Source organism: Macaca fascicularis, chromosome 16 (genome assembly GCF_037993035.2).
Source record: "Macaca fascicularis isolate 582-1 chromosome 16, T2T-MFA8v1.1".
Taxonomy (NCBI): domain Eukaryota; kingdom Metazoa; phylum Chordata; class Mammalia; order Primates; family Cercopithecidae; genus Macaca; species Macaca fascicularis.
This window is the reverse complement of record NC_088390.1, coordinates 70,231,690-70,249,827: the sequence shown is the minus strand read 5'-3', so window position 1 is coordinate 70,249,827 and position 18,138 is coordinate 70,231,690. Positions and strand designations below refer to the sequence as shown.

The following is an 18,138-nucleotide window of genomic DNA, read 5'->3' as shown; positions in this document are numbered from 1 at the left end:
CAGCCTCCCGAGTAGCTGGCACTACAGGCGCGTGCCACCATGCCCTGCTAATTTTTTGTATTTTTAGTAGAGACTGGATTTCACCATGTTAGCCAGGATGGTCTTGATCTCCTGACCTTGTGGTCCACCCACCTTGGCCTCCCAAAGTGCTGGGATTACTGGCGTGAGCCACCGCGCCCAGCCCTAACAACTTTCTTTAGATGGAATTTAGACCAAAGAAAAACATTGATTTCTTATTCCACCCATTCAATAGGAATTGGCAATGTGAAGATTGTTTAGAATTGTGTTGTACAAGAATCCAGTGGATTTGGCAGGAAAAGGTGAAATAGCGTACTTTATCCTCCCAGGTTCTCATTCCTTACCATTCCTGCCTCCTCTCATTTTGAATGATGTGAAAGGATATAAGAGAGACTAGAGGCCAGGCGCCGTAGCTCACGCCTGTAATCCCCACACTTTGGGACACCGAGGCAGGCAGATCACATGAGGTCAGGAGTTCAAGACCAGCCTGGCCGATATGGCAAATCCCCCATCTCTACTAAAAATTAAAAAATTAACCGGGTGCGGTGGCACAAACCTGTAATCCCAGCTACTCAGGAGGCTGAGGCAGGAGAATCGCTTGAACCCAGGAGGCAGAGGTTGCAGTGAACCAAGATTGCACCACTGCACTCCAGCCTGGGCGATACAGCGAGACTCCATCTCAAAAAAAAGAGAAGGGTTATACCCATAGGAGTGTCTTCTGTTACAGACTGCTAAAACAGAATAGTTAGGAGACAATAACAATGTTTTCTCTGCCCATTTGTAATGGCAAGAAGTTTAGCATCTTTTCAGGCAGTCTTCTCTAACACTCCGCTCCAAAAGACCACATGTGAAAGACCCTTCAGTAGAACACTGATAGAAATTTTACTTCTCTGTTTATACTGTGTTGCTTTGTGAGTTTACCAAGTTTGCTTCTGAGAGTGGCATCTTATTTTTGAGAATGAGAGCATGTGAGGGTAGCCCTTAGCAATGTCAAAGCACTCGATAAAATCAAAGTGATGTGGCTCAGGCCTGTAATCCCAGCACTTTGGGAGGCCAAGGCTGGTGGATCACCTGAGGTCAGGATTTCAAGACCAGCCTGACTAATATGGTGAAACCTCATCTCTGCCAAAAATACAAAAATCAGCTGGGCATGGTGGCATGCGCCTGTAGTCCCAGCGACTTTGGAGGCTGAGAATTGCTTGAGCCCAGGAGGCAGAGTTTGCAGTGAGCCCAGATCACGTCACTGCATTCCAGTCTGGGCGACAGAGCGATACTCCATCCCCCCACCACCAAAAAAAAAAAAAAAAAGGTGATATATGTAAGATCAAATGAGACTTCATGTGCATACAGGTCCCACAATTCCAGGGGCATATTTTTCTTTTTCTCTTTTTTTTTTTTTTTTTTTTTGAGGCGGAGTCTCACTGTCGCCCAGGCTGGAGTGTAGTGGCAAGATCTCTGCTCACTGCAAGCTCCGCCTCCCAGGTTCAGGCCATTCTCCTGCCTCAGCCTCCTGAGTAGCTGGAACTACAGGCGCCCGCCACCACGCCCGGCTAATTTTTTTGTATTTTTAGTAGAGACGGGGTTTCACCGTGTTAGCCAGGATGGTCTTGATCTCCTGACCTCGTGATCCACCCGCCTCGGCCTCCCAAAGTGCTGGGATTACAGGCGTGAGCCACCGCGCCCGGCCTTCCAGGAGCATATTTCTATCAGTCCCTATTTGGATGTAGCTAAACTTCCCCAGTCTTGGAAGTTAGGACAGTCTAAATCTGTGTTAAGGCTCAGAGCTGCGAAGAGCGAGTGTTCATTACCTGATGGTATATATCCGCGTTTTGGACACCCTCTCCTGCGCACGCGGGGTTAAGTAAGTCACTGAAAAACCTAGTCTCACAGGAGTGGGGCTTAGTCCATCACTTCCTCATTTCTCAAGCTCTGCATAACCTGGCTTGGACAAACCTGATAGGTTTCCACAAACGGCTTCAGCTGTGGATGAGGAAGGCTTCCGGGGTGGGGGCAAGATACAGAGGGGACAAGATGATCGTTTTCATTAGTTGAGCTATTTTCCTCGTTTTACAAATAGTGGGGAGCAAAGAACGGATAGACTTCCCCCTTTGCAGCTTGTTGTCTGGTGCCCGAAAGGCCAAAGTGAGGGGCATTTGAGAAAAGTGCGAGGCAGGTTTTCCCATAGAAGTCCTACCACATGAAATGAGAAAAAAACAATTCCCAGGAACAGCCAAGTTTGCCTTTCTCTGGTCTTTCATTGTTGAAGCCACCTGCTTCCCCCTCCTGCTGCGGCGGCGGAGGCTCTAGGCGGAAGCGCCGCGCGACGGAAAAGACCACCAGAGGTGAGAACTCTCAGCGCTACAGCTGCTGAGGCCGGCGGCACCCGGGGCCCCTCGGAAGGGCGGGGCTTCCCCGCAGGGAGGGGAGGGGAGGGGAGGGGAGGGGAGGGGAGGGGCGCTCTATCCGCCCTCCCGGTCGCCCGACTGCGCATGGCACGTTGCGTACTCCCCTCCCAGCAACCGGCCTGGCGGCGGCGCGGCCATAAAACTGAGGAGGCGGAGCCAAGACGGTCGGGGCTACTTGCTAACTCCAGGAACAGGTACCTGCCTGGCGGGGTGCCTGGTGAGCCGCCGGGGCCAGTCCCTCCTCGCTCTGCCACCGATTCCATCTCCCCAGGCCCGGGCCTTCGTCGGAGCGGCCATCCCGGGCTCACCCTCACCCTCCACGGGCCCCCTTTTTAACCCGCGTCCTCGACTCCCGCAATGAGGCGCCGCAGCCCGAGAGCAGAATAGGTTTGGGCCTGGCGGGGAGACGCTGAAGCGGAGTTCCCGGGCGAGAGAGGCGAGCTCCTGCTTTCCCCTTCCTCCCCACCCCCCAGGGCTTCCAGGTGGGGAACCTAGGGCTGGGTGCCGGTTTGTCCTGCTCAGGCAGAGTGGTGGCCGACTCCGGTGCTGAACTCCCCGCTCTCCCCAGCCGCCGCGCACCCCGGGCTGACAGGCAGCAGGTCAAGTCCTCGTAAGGACACAAGATACAGATGGCTCCCAGAATCGGCCTAAACGAAGAGCTCATTGTCTTTTTGTTTTCCAAAAATGTTTTTTGAGTGACTGCAGGGGATATGGGCGCCGGAGATGGGGGTTGGGGGTTGAGGGTTGGGGGTAAGGAAGAGAGTTCGAGGGAAGGGCATTGGGTAGGTAAAATTGTTCATAGCTCTCAGGAAATAGGGAACTAACCTCTCTGCCCAGCCTTCTCCTGTATCCTAACATACTTTAACTTGACTTTCCTCGAAGAAAAAGCCGTTGGAATCTGCCCTTTTCTTATTGTAATATCTGTTCAAGTAGAAGCATGTTCCAATACGTATATGCGACGTTAAGACAATTCTTCATTGACACTCATACCTTTCTGAAGACACCCAGGACTGTTTCTTGTCTCTGAGAGTTAAGGAAACCAAATTTGATCACCGGCCTAGAAGCCTGTGAATTCAGCCTTTAGGTATAGTGCTAAACTGGTCAAATCTGTCCCCTACTTTTTAATCAGATTTCTTAGAGGTGTTTTGGCTGGAATGCAGTGTTTATGGTTGTGGCCCCAGAAATGGAGGAAGTTTACTCTGGTTTTTAGAGCACAGGCTTTGGAACAGATTTAATTAGTCCCTACCACTTACCTGTGTGACTTTGGGCATTTAACCTCCCTGCACCTTAATTTCCTGACCTGTAAAACAGAGATGATAATACTTGTGAGCTGCTCATGAAGCATTTAGCACAGTGCCTGACACGTAGAAAGTTTGCCATAAATGTTTGCTGGGTTTATTATTTTCTCTCTTGATTTTTATTTTATTTTTTGAAATGGAGTTTCGCCCTTGTGGCCCAGGCTGGAATGCAATGGCTCCATCTCCGCTCACTGCAACCTCAGCCTCCTGGGTACAAGCAGTTCTCCTGCCTCAGCCTCCCGAGTAGCTGGCATTACAGGCACCCCTCACCACACCCGGTTAATTTTTGTATTTTCAGTAGAGACGGGGTTTCACCGTGTTGGTCAGGCCGGTCTCGAACTCCTGACCTCAGGTGATCCACTAGCCTCGGGCTCCCAAAGTGCTGGGATTACAGGCTGAGCCACCGCGTCCCGCCAATAAAGCTGTTTCTATATCTGTCCACTAGTAATATTGCTTTGTTGTGTGTGTGTGTGTATGCACACACACACATATATAGTGTTAAATTATAGTGTTAAATGTTTCTGATAGTCTGGGTGCTGTGGCCCACCTCTGTAATCCCAGCACTTTGAGAGACTGAGGCAATAGGATTGCTTGAGCTCCGGAGTTTGAAACCAGCCAGGGCAACATAGCAAGGCCTCATCTCTACTGAAAATTTAAAAAAATTAGCCGAGCTTGGTGGCGCGTACCTGTAGTCCTAGCTACTTGGGGGGCTAAGGTGGGAGGATCACTTGAGCCCAAGAGTTTAAGGCTGCAATGAACTATGATAGTACCACTGCACTCCAGCCTGTGCAACAGAGCAGGACCTTGTCTGCAAAAAATATATATACACACATACATATATGTGTACATATATATTATACAATATGTATATATGTACATATATAATATACATATTAATACATATATGTTGCATATGTGATATATACATAATATATTATGTATACACATATGTATACATTATATAACATAATGTGCATATATAATATATGCATAATATATACACCTACATATGTATTTATTCATTCTTGATAAGTGTGGATATATCTTTCGAATGATACCCATCTGCCCTCCCCTTCCATTTGAATTTACATTTTAAGGAAATTTACATTTTCATTTTAAGGACATTTGAAGGGAGCATAGTGATGATGTTAATGTCATACAGATAACCGGGCATGGTGGCTCATGCCTGTAATCCTAGCACTTTGGGAGGCCGATACAGGAGGATAGCTTGAGTTCAGGAGTTTGAGACCAGCCTGGGCAAGTTAATTTCTACATGATTCAATCTGAAAATAGAAAAGTCCTTCATAATTTGTATACCATTTACTCTTAATCACTAGGTAGAGCTATTCTAAACCAGCTCAGATGAAATTTATTAATAAGATTTTATCAAAGAAAATACCTGTGTGCAGTTATTAAAATAATTGTATAGGGGGCTATAAAGAAAAGTACTGTTCTCTCTCTCTCTCTCTCTCTCTCTCTCTCTCTCTCTCTCTCCCCCTCTCCCCCCTCTCCCCCCTCTCCGCCCTCTCCCCCCTCTCCCCCCTCTCCCCCCCTCCATCCTTGTGTCTGTTCCCTTTTTTTTTTTTTTTTTTTTTGAGATGGAGTCTCCCTCTCGCCCAGGCTGAAGTGCAGTGGCGGGGTCTCCCTCCGCCTCACGAGTTCACGCCGTTCTGTGTCCGCCTCCTGAGTAGCTGGGACTACAGGCGCCCGCCCCCACGCCTGGCTGATTTTTTGTATTTTTAGTAGAGACGGGGTTTCACCGTGTTAGCCAGGATGGTCTTGATCTCCTGACTTCGTGATCCGCCTGCCTCGGCCTCCCAAAGTGCTGGGATTACTGGCTTGAGCCACCGCACCCGGCCTTTTTTTTTTTTTTTTTTTTTTTTTTTTTGAGATGGAGTGTCACTCTGCAGCCCAAGCTGGAGTGCAGTGGCACGATCACAGCTCACTTCAACCTCCTGCCTCAGCCTCCCGAGTAGCTGGGATTACAGGTGCATGCCACCACACCCAGCTAATTTTTTGTATTTTAGGAGAGATGGGGTTTCACCATGTTGCCCGGGGCGGTGTCAAACTGCGGAGCTCAGGCGATCTGCCTGCCTCGGCCTCCCAAAGTGCTGGAATTACAGGCATGAGCCACTGGGCCCGGCCCCCATTAATTATTTAATCATTTTTTGTTTTAGTTCTTTAATGATGGACTTCTGTAATTTTAAACAACATGTTTAGACTTTCCACTGACAGGAGAGACAGAGAAATGACTAGGGAAGCTTATCCTTATTTTTCCAAGAGAATAAAGGTCATGCGGAATCTCACACCACCCCTTCCTCACTGCCTCCCAACTTTTTCTTTTCTTTCCTTTTCTTTTCTTTCCTTTTCTTTTCTTTCTTCTTTTTGTTTCTTTTCGTTTTCTTTTCAGGGACCCTGTGTTGCCCAAGCTGGAGTGCAGTGGCTCAATCTCAGCTCACTGCAGCCTCCACCTCTGGAGCTCAAGTGATCCTCCCATCTCAGCCTCCCTAGTAGCTGGGACCACAGGCACATGCCACCGCACCTGGCCAGTTTTTGTATTTTTTATAGAGACGGGGTTTCAAACTCCTGGGCTCAAGTGATCCACCCACCTCTGTTTCCCAAAGTGCTGGGAATATAGGCATGAGCCACTGTGCCCAGCTAGCACCTCCCAACTTTTGATAGTTGAATCCCTCTATTTTTATTTCTGTTGGTTACCTTTGTAACCTTAAATATTGTACATAAGTTTCTATTTGTTATCCTATCAACTTTCGGCATTAACTTTACCTTTTTGGGAAGATAGGGATATTAGCTTCCCCAGTCATTCCTCTATCTCTTCCCTGTTCCATTTCCCATCTTCGGTCTGGTGAAACTTTACTTTCATATTATCAAATTTGAAGGCATTTACATTCTGTTATATAACTGTAATTAAGTTTATCATGCTTTGTCTATAGACAAAATTTATAAGCTGATAATGAGCACTTATAGTCTTATAAGTATTATTCACAGAACAGCCAAGCGTTATTCTGCACTCCATTCCCCTGTCCTAACTTCCTTATCATTCAAGGGCAAGTGGATTTTCTTTCTCATTCCTTGCTGAACTATCTCAAAAAAAAATTTTTTTTTTTTTTTCCGAGATAGAGTCTCACTCTGTTGCCCAGGCTGGAGTGCAGTGGCACAATCTTGGCTCTCCACCTCCCAGGTTCAAGCGATTCTCCTGCCTCAGCCTCTCCAGTGGCTGGGACTACAAGCATGTGCCACCACGCCCAGCTACTTTTTGTATTTTTGGTAGAGACAGGGTTTCACCATGTTGACTAGGCTGGTCTTGAACTCCTGACCCCAGGTAATCCACCCTCCTCGACCTCCCACAGTGCTGGGATTATAGGTGTGGCCACTGCGCCCAGCCATACTATCTCAAAATTATAACACATTTAAGTTTGTTTCAAATTTGGACTTTGACTTTTAAAATATAGTTTTAATTTCTGTTGGAATTTTTGGTAGCCTTTCTGTTTGATTTTTTTGGAGGAGGGGCGGGGGGAAGAAACAGGCCACTTTCTACCCTGTCCCTGATATTTTTCATCCTTTATAATCTTTAATGATATTATTATATTTTCTTCAACCTGCCAAGTTCATGTTCTAATTTTGACTGATTCCTTTCTTGATCAGCTTCATAGCAATCATCATGAGATATCTCTTCAAGGGACACACCACTTTTTTTTTTTTTTTGAGACAGAGTCTCACTCTGTCACCCAGGTTGGAGTCCAATGGCGTGATCCTGGCTCACTGCAACCTCCGCCTCCCAAGTTCAAGCAATTCTCCTGCCTCAGCATCCCGAATAGCTGGCATTACAGGCACCCGCCAACATGCCTGGCTAATTATTGTATTTTTAGTAGAAATGGGGTTTTGCAATGTTGGGCAGGCTGGTCTCAAACTCCTGACCTCAGGTGATCCGCCCACTTCAGTTTCCCAAAGTTCTGGAATTATAGGAGTGAGCTACTGTGGCTGGCTGGACACACCATTTTTTATATCTCATAGCTTCCTTTTTAGATTTTAGCCTCATTTTACTAGAGTACGTTCTCAAATAATTTCATTTAAAAATGTATATGGGGCTGGGTGCGGTGGCTCACGCCTGTAACCCCAGCACTTTGGGAGGCCGAGGCGGGTGGATCACCTGAGGTGTTTGAGACCAGCCTGGCCAACATGGTTAAACCCTGTCTCTACTAAAAATACAAAAATTAGCCAGGCATAGTGGCACATGCCAGTAATCTCAGCTACTCCAGAGGCTAAGGCAGGAGAATCCCTTAACCCAAGAGGCAGAGGTTGCAGTGCGCCAAGATCGCGCCATTGCACTCCAGCTTGGCCTGGGCGACAGAGCCAGACTCCATCTCAAAAAAAAAAAAAAGGAATAGAAAAGCTGCTGACTGGGAGCTCTGTGGATTTAAGACTCATAGACATGAGTGGGCAGTTATGCCAGGGACTTGTTTTCAGCCCCACTTCTCCTTCCCTCATTCCTTATTGCTACAGTTTTATTTCAGAGCCCCTTAGGATTGTCTGCTGGGCAGAACTGCCGTCTCCTCTACTATAGTCTGCATTCACATTCTAGCCTGCAGCTTTCTCTCCATTTCCTGAGACAGCACCCTTCTGTCCACTTTTCACCTCCTAGAAATTTACTGAGATTTCATCTACTAATAGCTCCTCTCATTCTGTCCTCAGATATATGGTTATTATTTGTATTCCTTTACCTTAATTGGGACCTTGGGAGAGAGGTGAGATTCTAAAATCTTAGAAACCTGACTATCTAATCTTTCTAATTCTCTGAAAAAGTTAATTTTAAAGTCTCTCCTAGAAACATAAGCCATTATTATAAGCATCACTATCAGAGGGAGAAAGGTATTTGTCTCAGGTGTCAGACAGATGTCATTAACCTCATTTTAGAGTTACTAACGTTGAGATTCAGCAAGCCAAAGTATGTTGATCAAGTTAACACAGACGCAAGAATGCAATTCATACCATGCTTGTCTTATTTCAGAGTATGTGTTTTTTTCACCACACCATATTGTCACGTTAAGTATAAATCTCTGGCCGGGCGCGGTGGCTCAAGCCTGTAATCCCAGCACTTTGGGAGGCCGAGATGGGCGGATCACGAGGTCAGGAGATCGAGACCATCCTGGCTAACACAGTGAAACCCCGTCTCTACTAAAAAATACAAAAACTAGCCGGGCGAGGTGGCGGGCGCCTGTAGTCCCAGCTGCTAGGGAGGCTGAGGCAGGAGAATGGCGTAAACCCAGGAGGCGGAGCTTGCAGTGAGCTGAGATCCGCCCACTGCACTCCAGCCTGGGCGACAGAATGAAACTCTGTCTCAAAAAAAAAAAAAAAAAAAAGTATAAATCTCTGACTTCAGGTTACTCTTAATGAGCCTTTAGCCATATTTTAACCTTATTGATTATTCTTACCATTTGTATAGTAACACTATGGGTGAAATTAGCTCTCTCTTTTCTTTTTTTTTTTTTTGAGACGGAGTCTCGCTGTGTTGCCCAAGCTGGAGTGCAATGGCGCATTCTTGCTCACTGCAACCTCCACCTCCTGAGTTCAAACGATTATCTTGTCTCAGCTTCACAAATAGCTGAGATTACAGGTGCCCGCCACCATGTCTAATTTTTATATTTTTTATTAGAGACGGAGTTTCTCCCTTTTGGTCAGGCTGGTCTTGAACTCCTGACCTCAGGTGATCCACCTGCCTTGGCCTCCCAAAATGTTGAGATGACAGGTGTGAGCCACCGTGCCCGGCCAAATTCGCTCTTTTCTAGATGTTAACCTTTCCTAATAGCTTCTATTTTTCTAAATTAATCTTTACTATCTTTGAAACGTTTCCAAGTTCTTTGTGTGTCTTTACCATTTTCTTACCTAAGACTGAAATACACATTTGGTAAATGCTGTTAGGGAAAGATTAATTTGGTCAAAGTTAAAGTTAGTTTGGCAAAAATTCAGAAAAAGCAAAAGTATCCCTGATTCTTTTTTCTTTTTTTTTTTTTTTTGAGACAGGGTCTCACTCTGTCGCCCAGGCTTTAGTGCAGTGGCGCAATCTTGGCTCACTGCAACCTCTGCCTCCCAGGTTCAAGCGATTCTCAGCCTCCCAAGTAGCTAAGATTACAGGCTAGTGCCACCACGCCCGGCCAATTTTTATATTTTTTATAGAGATGGGGTTTCACCATGTTGTCCAGGTTGGCCTCTAACTCCTGACCTCTAGTGATCCGCCTCCCTCAGCCTTGCTGAGTGCTGGAATTACAGGCATGAGCCACCGTGCCCGGCCTGTCCCTGATTCTTAATCCAGAATGACATTTCTTCTGCCTCTTCTCATTTAGTGAACACAGTAATAAAAGCATTTTTAGAACATTCTTACTGAAAACAGTGACAAGTTTCTTAGAGCTTTGGATATAAAATAAAGGCTATTCAAGTATGGTTTAGTAAAAACAATTTTATTGGAGGCAAATAGAATAAGACCTAGGCCTGTAGCCATCCATTGGCCAGCCTTAATCCAGGAATAGATTTAGAACATTTAAAATAATTTCCTTCAGGTATCCCTGTGTTGGAGGTTCCCAAGAACACCCTCAGGTTCAGTAATTGATTAGGAGGACTCACAGGACTTGGCATATAGTCACATTCATGGCTAGGATTTATTTCAACAGAAGAATACAAAGAAAAACCAGCAAAGGGAAACAGCACATGGGTTGAAGTCTGGGGGAAACCAGGAGCAAACTTCCAAGGATCCTCCCCCAGTAGAGTGACACAGACCTCAAAGCAGAAGTTGTGGCAGCATGTGTGAAATGTTATCAACCAGGACAGCTCATTAGAAACTCCATACCCAGGATGGTCATGTAGGCAGCCTCTGCCTGGCATGTGTCAAAACTGGACTCCCAGAAGGAGAAAGCAGCATAAACCGTACTGTTTGTACAAATAATTTAGGCATAATAAGCCACTTCTGTCATTTCTAGGAAAATGGGAAATCTCTCAAAATCCTCGTTCCCCGATGCCAGCCAGTGGCTAAAGCAGACTTGTTAAAGGATAAGAAGTTAGGCCTGCTATATTAACCCTTCTTCTGCAGAATCCCAGTCTGTAAATACTGTTTCTTTAAATTGGTCTTTTGAGAGATATGGGGATGGGAATGGGTTGAAGATTGTATTCTTTGAGCAAGTTCCACTTGAGATGAAAAATAATATAAACAAGAATAGAAAAGCAAAGATAAAAGGAAGAAGAAATGGCCGGGCGCGGTGGCTCACGCCTGTAATCCCAGCACTTTGGGAGGCCGAGGTGGGCGGATCACAAGGTCAGGAGATCGAGACCACGGTGAAACCCCGTCTCTACTAAAAATACAAAAAATTAGCCGGGCGCGGTTGTGGGCGCCTGTAGTCCCAGCTACTCGGGAGGCTGAGGCAGGAGAATGGCGTGAACCCGGGAGGCGAAGCTTGCAGTGAGCTGAGATCGCGCCACTGCACTCCAGCCTGGGCGACAGAGCGAGACTCCGTCTCAAAAAAAAAAAAAAAAAAAGGAAGAAGAAAAAACAAGAGAATTGAATACAATTTTAAAAAGGAGATTAAAAAATAAAAGAGATTGTACTCTGACAAATACCAGGAGTACTGCTGTTTTATTGTCAGTTATATATGACCCATATGTTGTAAACATTTAGTAGTAAAAATTGAGGAGCCTGATAAAAATTCATACCTGAATAGAAGGGCATTCTACCTCTTTGCAAAAGTGTGTCTAGCTTGTGCCCCTTGGCAGGCCCAAAATCTTCTTAGGAAATGGGTTTTAGTTGGGAGGCCAAGGAGGGCAGATCACCTGAGGTCAGGAGTTTAAGATTAGCCTGACCAACATGGTAAAACCCTGTCTCTACTAAAAATACAAAAAAAAAAATTAGCTGGGCATGGTGGCAGGTGCCTATAATCCCAGCTACTTGGGAGGCTGAGGCAGGAGAATCGCTTGAACCCGGGAGGTGGAGGTTGAAGTGAGCCGAGACCACACCATTGCATTCCAGCATGGGCAACAGCACGAGACTCTGTCCTTCCCAAAAAAGAGAATGGTTTTTAGGCTGAGTGTGGTGGCTCATACTGTTGATCTTACCACTTTGGGAGGCCAAGGGAGGAGAATCACTTGAGCCCAGGAGTTCAAGACCAGCCTGGACAACATAGTCTGTCACCCAGGCTGGAGTGCAGTGGTGCGATCGTGGCTCACTGCAACCTCTGTCTCCCAGGTTCAAGCTATCCTCCCACCTCAGCCTCCCAAGTAGTTGGGGCTACAGGCACATGCCACCATGCCTGGCTAATTTTTATATTTTTGTAGAGATGGGCTTTTGCCATGTTGCCCACGCTTGTCTTGAACTCCTGAGCTCAAGCAATCCACCTGCTTCAGCCTCCCAAAGTGCTGAGACTACAGACGTGAGCCACCACGCCTGGCCTATACAAACAATTTTTTTTTAACTAGCCAGGCAGTTGCTCACACCTGTGATCCCAGCTATTCAGAAGGCTGAGGTAGGAGGATTGCTTGAGCCCAGGAGGTTGAGGTTGCAGTGAGCTGTGGTTGCACCACTGCTTTCCAGTCTAGGTGACAGAGCAAGACCTTGTCTCCAAAAAAAGAATGGTTTTTAATATGCCACTGTTGGCCAGCTGCGGTGGCTCACACCTGTAATCATAGCACTTTGGGAGGCCGAGGCAGGTGGACTGCCTGAGCTCAGGAGTTCGAGACTAATCTGGGCAACATAGCAAAAACCCTGTCTCTACTAAAAATACAAAAAAATTAGCTGGCCGTGGTGGCACGTGCCTATAGCCTCAGCTACTCCGGAGGCTGAGACAGGAGAACTGCGTGAACCCAGGAAGCAGAGGTTGCAGTGAGCCGAGATCACATCACTGCACTCCAGCCTGGGCGACAGAGCGAGATTCTGTCTCCCAAAAAGAATATGCCACTATGCACATACACACATGCACACAAACGCAGACGTGATTGGACTTCACCTAGCATGACAATAAAATGTACTTGGAATTTTAAGATAGGGACTGTGAATTTCCTGTCATGGCTGTGTCCATTAAAGGTAACAAGAAGAAACTATAAATAGTGAACCACCAGTAGCACCAATACACCTAACATGGAGGAGTGCTGCTTCCAGTGTTTCCCTCAAGATGAACTGTTTCCGATGTATTTCTGAGAGACTAAATTAGGTGACTTTGCCCAGTGGGATTATTTGACATAACTCTTACATAGGTCTGAACTAATTAATTAAGAATTTCACAGAGGGTCTCTTGAGCTCAGGAGTTCAAGACCAACATGGGCAATATGGCAAGACCTGTCTGTACTAAAAATAAAAAATTGGCCAGGCCAGGCACAGTGGCTCACACCTGTAATTCTAACACTTAGGAGGTTGAGGTGGGTGGATCACAAGCCCAGGAATTCAAGACCAACCTGGGCAACATGGTGAAAACTCATCTATACAAAACTTGGCTGTGTATCGTGGTGCATGCCTGTAGTCCCAGCTACTCGGGAGGTTGAGGTGGGAGCATCACTTGACCTTGGGAGGTGGAGGTTGTGGTGAGCCTTTGAGGTTGTGCCACTGTACTCCAGCCTCGGCAACAGAGCCAGACTTTTTCTCAGGAAAAAAAGTTAGCCAGGCATGGTGACACATACCTGTGGTCTCAGCTACTCAGGAGGCTGAGGTGGGGGATTGCTTGAGCCTGGGAGGTCAAGGATGCAGTGAACCGTCGTCATGCCACTGCACTGCAGCCAGGGCCACAAGCGCGAGATTCTGTCTCAAAAGAAAAAAAAGAATTTCTTTTTTTTTTTTTTTTTTTTTTTTTGAGACAGAGTCTCGCTTAGTCGCCCAGGCTGGAGTGCAATGGCGCGATCTCGGCTCACTGCAAGCTCCGCCTCCCGGGTTCACACCATTCTCCTGCCTCAGCCTCCCGAGTAGCTGGGACTACAGGCGCCCGCCGCCTCGCCCGGCTAATTTTTTGCATTTTTAGTAGAGACGGGGTTTCACCGTGTTAGCCAGGATGGTCTCGATCTCCTGACCTCGTGATCCGCCCGCCTCGGCCTCCCAAAGTGCTGGGATTACAGGCGTGAGCCACCGCGCCCGGCCCTTGTAACTAAATTTCTACATAAATTTTCCCTAGGGCAAATTCCTACAAGTGGAAAAACAGCAAGGTATATTCATAATATTTATTTATTTATTTTTTGAGACGAAGTCTTGCTTTTGTTCCCCAGGCTGGAGTGCAATGGTGCGATCTTGGCTCACTGCAACCTCCACCTCCCGGGTTCAAGCGATTATCCTGCCTCAGCCTCCCGAGTAGCTGGGATTACAGGCACCTGCCACCATGCCCAGCTAATTTTTGTATTTTTAGTAGAGATGGGGTTTCACCATGTTGGCCAGGCTGGTCTTGAACTCCTGACCTCAGGTGATCCACCCACCTCAGCCTCCGAAAGTCCTAGGATTATAGGCATGAGCCACCACGCCCAGCCAATATATTCATATTCTTAAGATTCTTACTATCCATTTAACTGGAGATTTTTAATCAGTTGTACATTTGAGGAACTATTCCAAGACCTGATTAGAAAAAGCAGAAAAGAGCCTGGAACTTACTCCATCTGTTTTCTCAGTGGTTCTCAATCCTGACAATGCATGGCTTTTGTTGTTGTTTTTGTGGTGAGGTGGGGAAGGATGGTGGTAGTGGTAGCAGCTAGAACTTTTAAAACTATATAGATGTCCAAGGCCCTCCCCAGACCTGCAGAATTAGAATTTTTAAAGGTGGATGTCTGAGCATCTATAGGTGTTTATAAATACACAAGTTAGTTTGAAATACATTCTGTTTTAGGCCGGTGGGGTGGCTGACACCTGTAATCCCAGATCTTTGGGAGGCCGAGGCGGGTAGATAACTTGAGGTCAGGAGTTCGAGACCAACCTGGCTAACATGGTGAATCCCTCACTCTACTAAAAATACAAAAATTAGCCAGGGATGGTGATGCATACCTGTAGTCCCAGCTACTTGGGAGGCGGAGGCAGGAGAATCGCTTAAACCTTGGAAGCAGAGGTTGCCGTGAGCTGAGATTGTGCCACTGCACTCCAACCTGGGCAATAGAATGAAACCCTGTCTCATAAAAAAAAGAAAGAAAGAAAGAAAATTTGATTTTATTTTTAAATTCTGAAATTTTTCCAGACCATAGAAACTTTTTTTGCAGATAAAAACATCTACCTGCCTCTTTATCTACATTAATTTTCTCTTTCTATTGTAGACTACATGGGGATATGGACCTTTTTTCCTCGTAAATTTCTTTTGCATGATGTTTTGTGTTTAATACTATTAAATATGCATTCTAATCATGTTTTTTCAAATAAATTCTTTATTTTTAAAATTTTATGACAACATAAATGAGTGATTCTTAGCTAGGGTTGGAGAAGGAGCTTCTATAAGAATATCAGGACCGGGTGCAGTGACTCACACCTGTAATCCCAGCACTTTGGGAGGCCGAGGCGGGCAGATCACAAGGTCAGGAGATCGAGACCATCCTGACCAACATGGTGAAACCCCATCTCTACTAAAAATACAAAACTTAGCCGGGCGTGGTGGCACGCGCCTGTAATCCCAGCTACTCGGGAGGCTGAGGTAGGAGAATCGCTGGAATCCGGGAGTCGGAGGTTGCAGTGAGCCAAGATCACCACTGCACTCCAGCCTGGCAACAGAGCGAGACTCCATCTCAAAAAAATATGTATATATATATATATCAGGGTAGGGCCAGGAACGGTGGCTCACGCCTGTAATCCTAGCACTTGTGGGAGGCCAAGGCAGACAGATAGCTTGAGCTCAAGAGTTTGAGACCAGGGCAGTGGCTCATGCCTGTAATCCCAGCACTTTGGGAGGCTGAGGTGGGCAGATCACCTGAGATCAAGGGTTCGAGACCAGCCTGGCCAACATAGGGAAACCCTGTCTCTACTAAAAATACAAAAAAATTAGCCAGGCGTAGTGGTGTGCGCACCTATAGTCCCAGTAACTCGGGAGGCTGAAGCAGGAGAATCACTTGAACCTGGGAGACGGAGGTTGCAGTGAGCCAGGATCGTGCTACCGCACTCCAGCCTGGGCAATGTGGCAAAGCCCCGTCTCTACAAAAAATAAAAAATTAGGCATGGTGGCATGTACCTGTAGTCCCAGCTACTCAGGAGACTGAGGTAGGAGGATGGTTGGAGCCCTGGAGGCAGAGGTTGCAGTGAGCAGAGATCACATCACTGCACTCCAGACTGGATGACAGAGCCAGACCCTGCCTCAAAAAAAAAAAAGTCAACTAAGTGCAACTGGCCTAAAAAGCAACTACTCCAGATTGTAGTAGGAGGCTGGAGGGCCCTAGGAAGGCAACTTCCAGGAGAAAATTGAAATTGATGGGTTTGAGGGTATGGAAAAATATATGGATAAGTCAAATAGCAGAGATGTTGGTGTATTTGTAAAAAGTTAATAATAGCTATATGAGAAACCAAGCAAGTGAACAAATGAGGTGGTTATCAACTCTAGGAAAAAATAGGTGTATAAGGAAAGAAAGACATTGTCCGGGCACAGTGTCTCATGCCTATAATCCCAGCACTTTGGGAGGCCGAGGCGGGTGGATCACCTGAGGTCAGGAGTTCAAGACTAGCCTGACCAACATGGTGAAACCCCATCTCTACTAAATACAAAAATTAGCCAGTCATGGTGGCAGGCATCTGTTATCCCAGCTACTCAGGATGCTGGGGCAGGAGAATCACTTGAACCTAGGAGGCAGAGGTTGCCATGAGTCAAGATCGTGCAACTGCACTCCAGCCTGCGCAACAAGAGCAAAACTCCATCTCAAAAAAAAAAAAGGAAAAAAAAAAAAAAAAAAAACAGGAAGAGAGACATGGTTGGTTTTTGTTTTTGTTTGTTTGTTTGTTTGTTTGTTTTGAGATGGAGTCTAGCTCTGTCACCCAGGCTGGAGTGCAGTGGCGCGACCTTGGTTTACTGCAACCTCCGCCTCCCGGGTTCAAGCAATTCTCCTTTCTCAGCCTCCCAAGTAGCTGGGAACAGGCGCCCGCCACCACGCCTGGCTAATTTTTTGTGTATTTTTAGTAGAGACGGGGTTTTACCATGTTGGTCAGGCTAACGTCTCGAACTCCTGACCTCAAGTGATCCACCCACCTCGGCCTCGCAAAGTGCTGGGATTACAGGCTTGAGCCACCAGGCCCAGCCGAGACAGGTATTTCTATTTGCCTCAGCTTTGAACCATATTTGCATAGTCATAGTAATATAAATGTGGACTATTGATTTAAGCAAAATTATACCAGAGCTATGTTGGTGGAATGAGAGCAGGAGATACAGTGGAAGATAATCATGTAAGAAGCTTTGTCTTCATCTACCATGGTAGGAAGTTAAAACTGGCTGACTCTGGGTACACTGCCTATGAGTTAGCCCTGCTCTGCAAGGAACTGTAAAGAAAATTTGAAAAGTTAAAATTAAGTCATACCCATATAAACATTAAGAATAATTATTAAAAAGCAGGATAACACTGTGCATGGTGGCTCATCTGGTAACCCCCACACTTCGGGAGGCCAAGGTGGGAGGATCACTTGAGTCCAGGAGTTCCAGACCAGTCTGGGCCACATAGAGAGACCCTGTCTCTACAAAAAGTAAATAAATAAAAAGCAGGATATCCATGGAAAATAACTGAAGGTAATTGTTTCTGGGAAAAGGTTAGTGGGGGATTGAGTCAAGAGAAATTTAGGAATTAATTTAAAACCACATAACACATTTCTCTTTCTACAGAAATTATTTTATTTTATTTTTTTGAGACAGTCTTGCTCTGTCACCCAGGCTGGAATGCAATGGTGTGATCTCTGCTCACTGCAATCTCCACCTCCTGGGTTCAAATGATTCTTAAGTAGCTGGGATTACAGCCACATGCCACCTTGCCTGGCTTTTTTTGTTTTTTAATAGAGTCGGGGTTTCACCATGTTGGCCAGGCTGGTCTCGAACTCCTGACTTCAGGTGATCCGCCCGCCTCGGCCTCCCAAAGTGCTGGGATTACAGACATGAACCACTGCGCCCGGCCAGAAATTACAGAATTTTATAATGTACTTGGCCAAAGTATATTCAGATTTATCATCACTTAAAGTTTCTCTAAACAAACCTAGCAATTTATAGGTGAAGTCCAGTGCTTTGAATGGTAGACCTGTAGTAAGTTTTTGTTAATCAGAAGGTATTTCTATATAAGGAGATTTTTGCTAACTCAACCTGTTTCTATCTTCCTTTTAGGTTTAAGTTTTTGAAACTGAAGTAGGTCTACACAGTAGGAACTCATGTCGTTTCTTGTAAGTAAACCAGAGCGAATCAGGGTGAGTGTTTTTCTATTCTTCTGACTTTACTATTTTTGTTTTCTGA

The 18,138-nt window shown here is 46.1% G+C and overlaps 1 protein-coding gene across 35 annotated transcripts in view; it reads left to right on the top strand.

Annotated features, from left to right (window-relative positions):
• The first annotated feature begins 2,019 nt into the window (after window positions 1–2,019).
• STRADA (STE20 related adaptor alpha) overlaps window positions 2,020–18,138 on the top strand; it is a 39,109-nt gene continuing 22,990 nt past the window's right edge. For 8 of the 35 annotated variants that reach the window (XM_074020089.1, XM_074020080.1, XM_005584653.4 and 5 more), the window contains exons 1-2: window positions 2,561–2,617; window positions 18,013–18,092. In XM_074020089.1, coding sequence (XP_073876190.1) covers window positions 18,057–18,092 — 36 coding nt within the window. In that variant the 5' untranslated portion in view covers window positions 2,561–2,617; window positions 18,013–18,056. Of the gene's footprint in view, window positions 2,361–2,560; window positions 3,508–18,012; window positions 18,093–18,138 lie in introns of those variants that run through there. The other 27 variants (XM_074020090.1, XM_074020085.1, XM_005584654.4 and 24 more) reach the window with 9 other exon arrangements.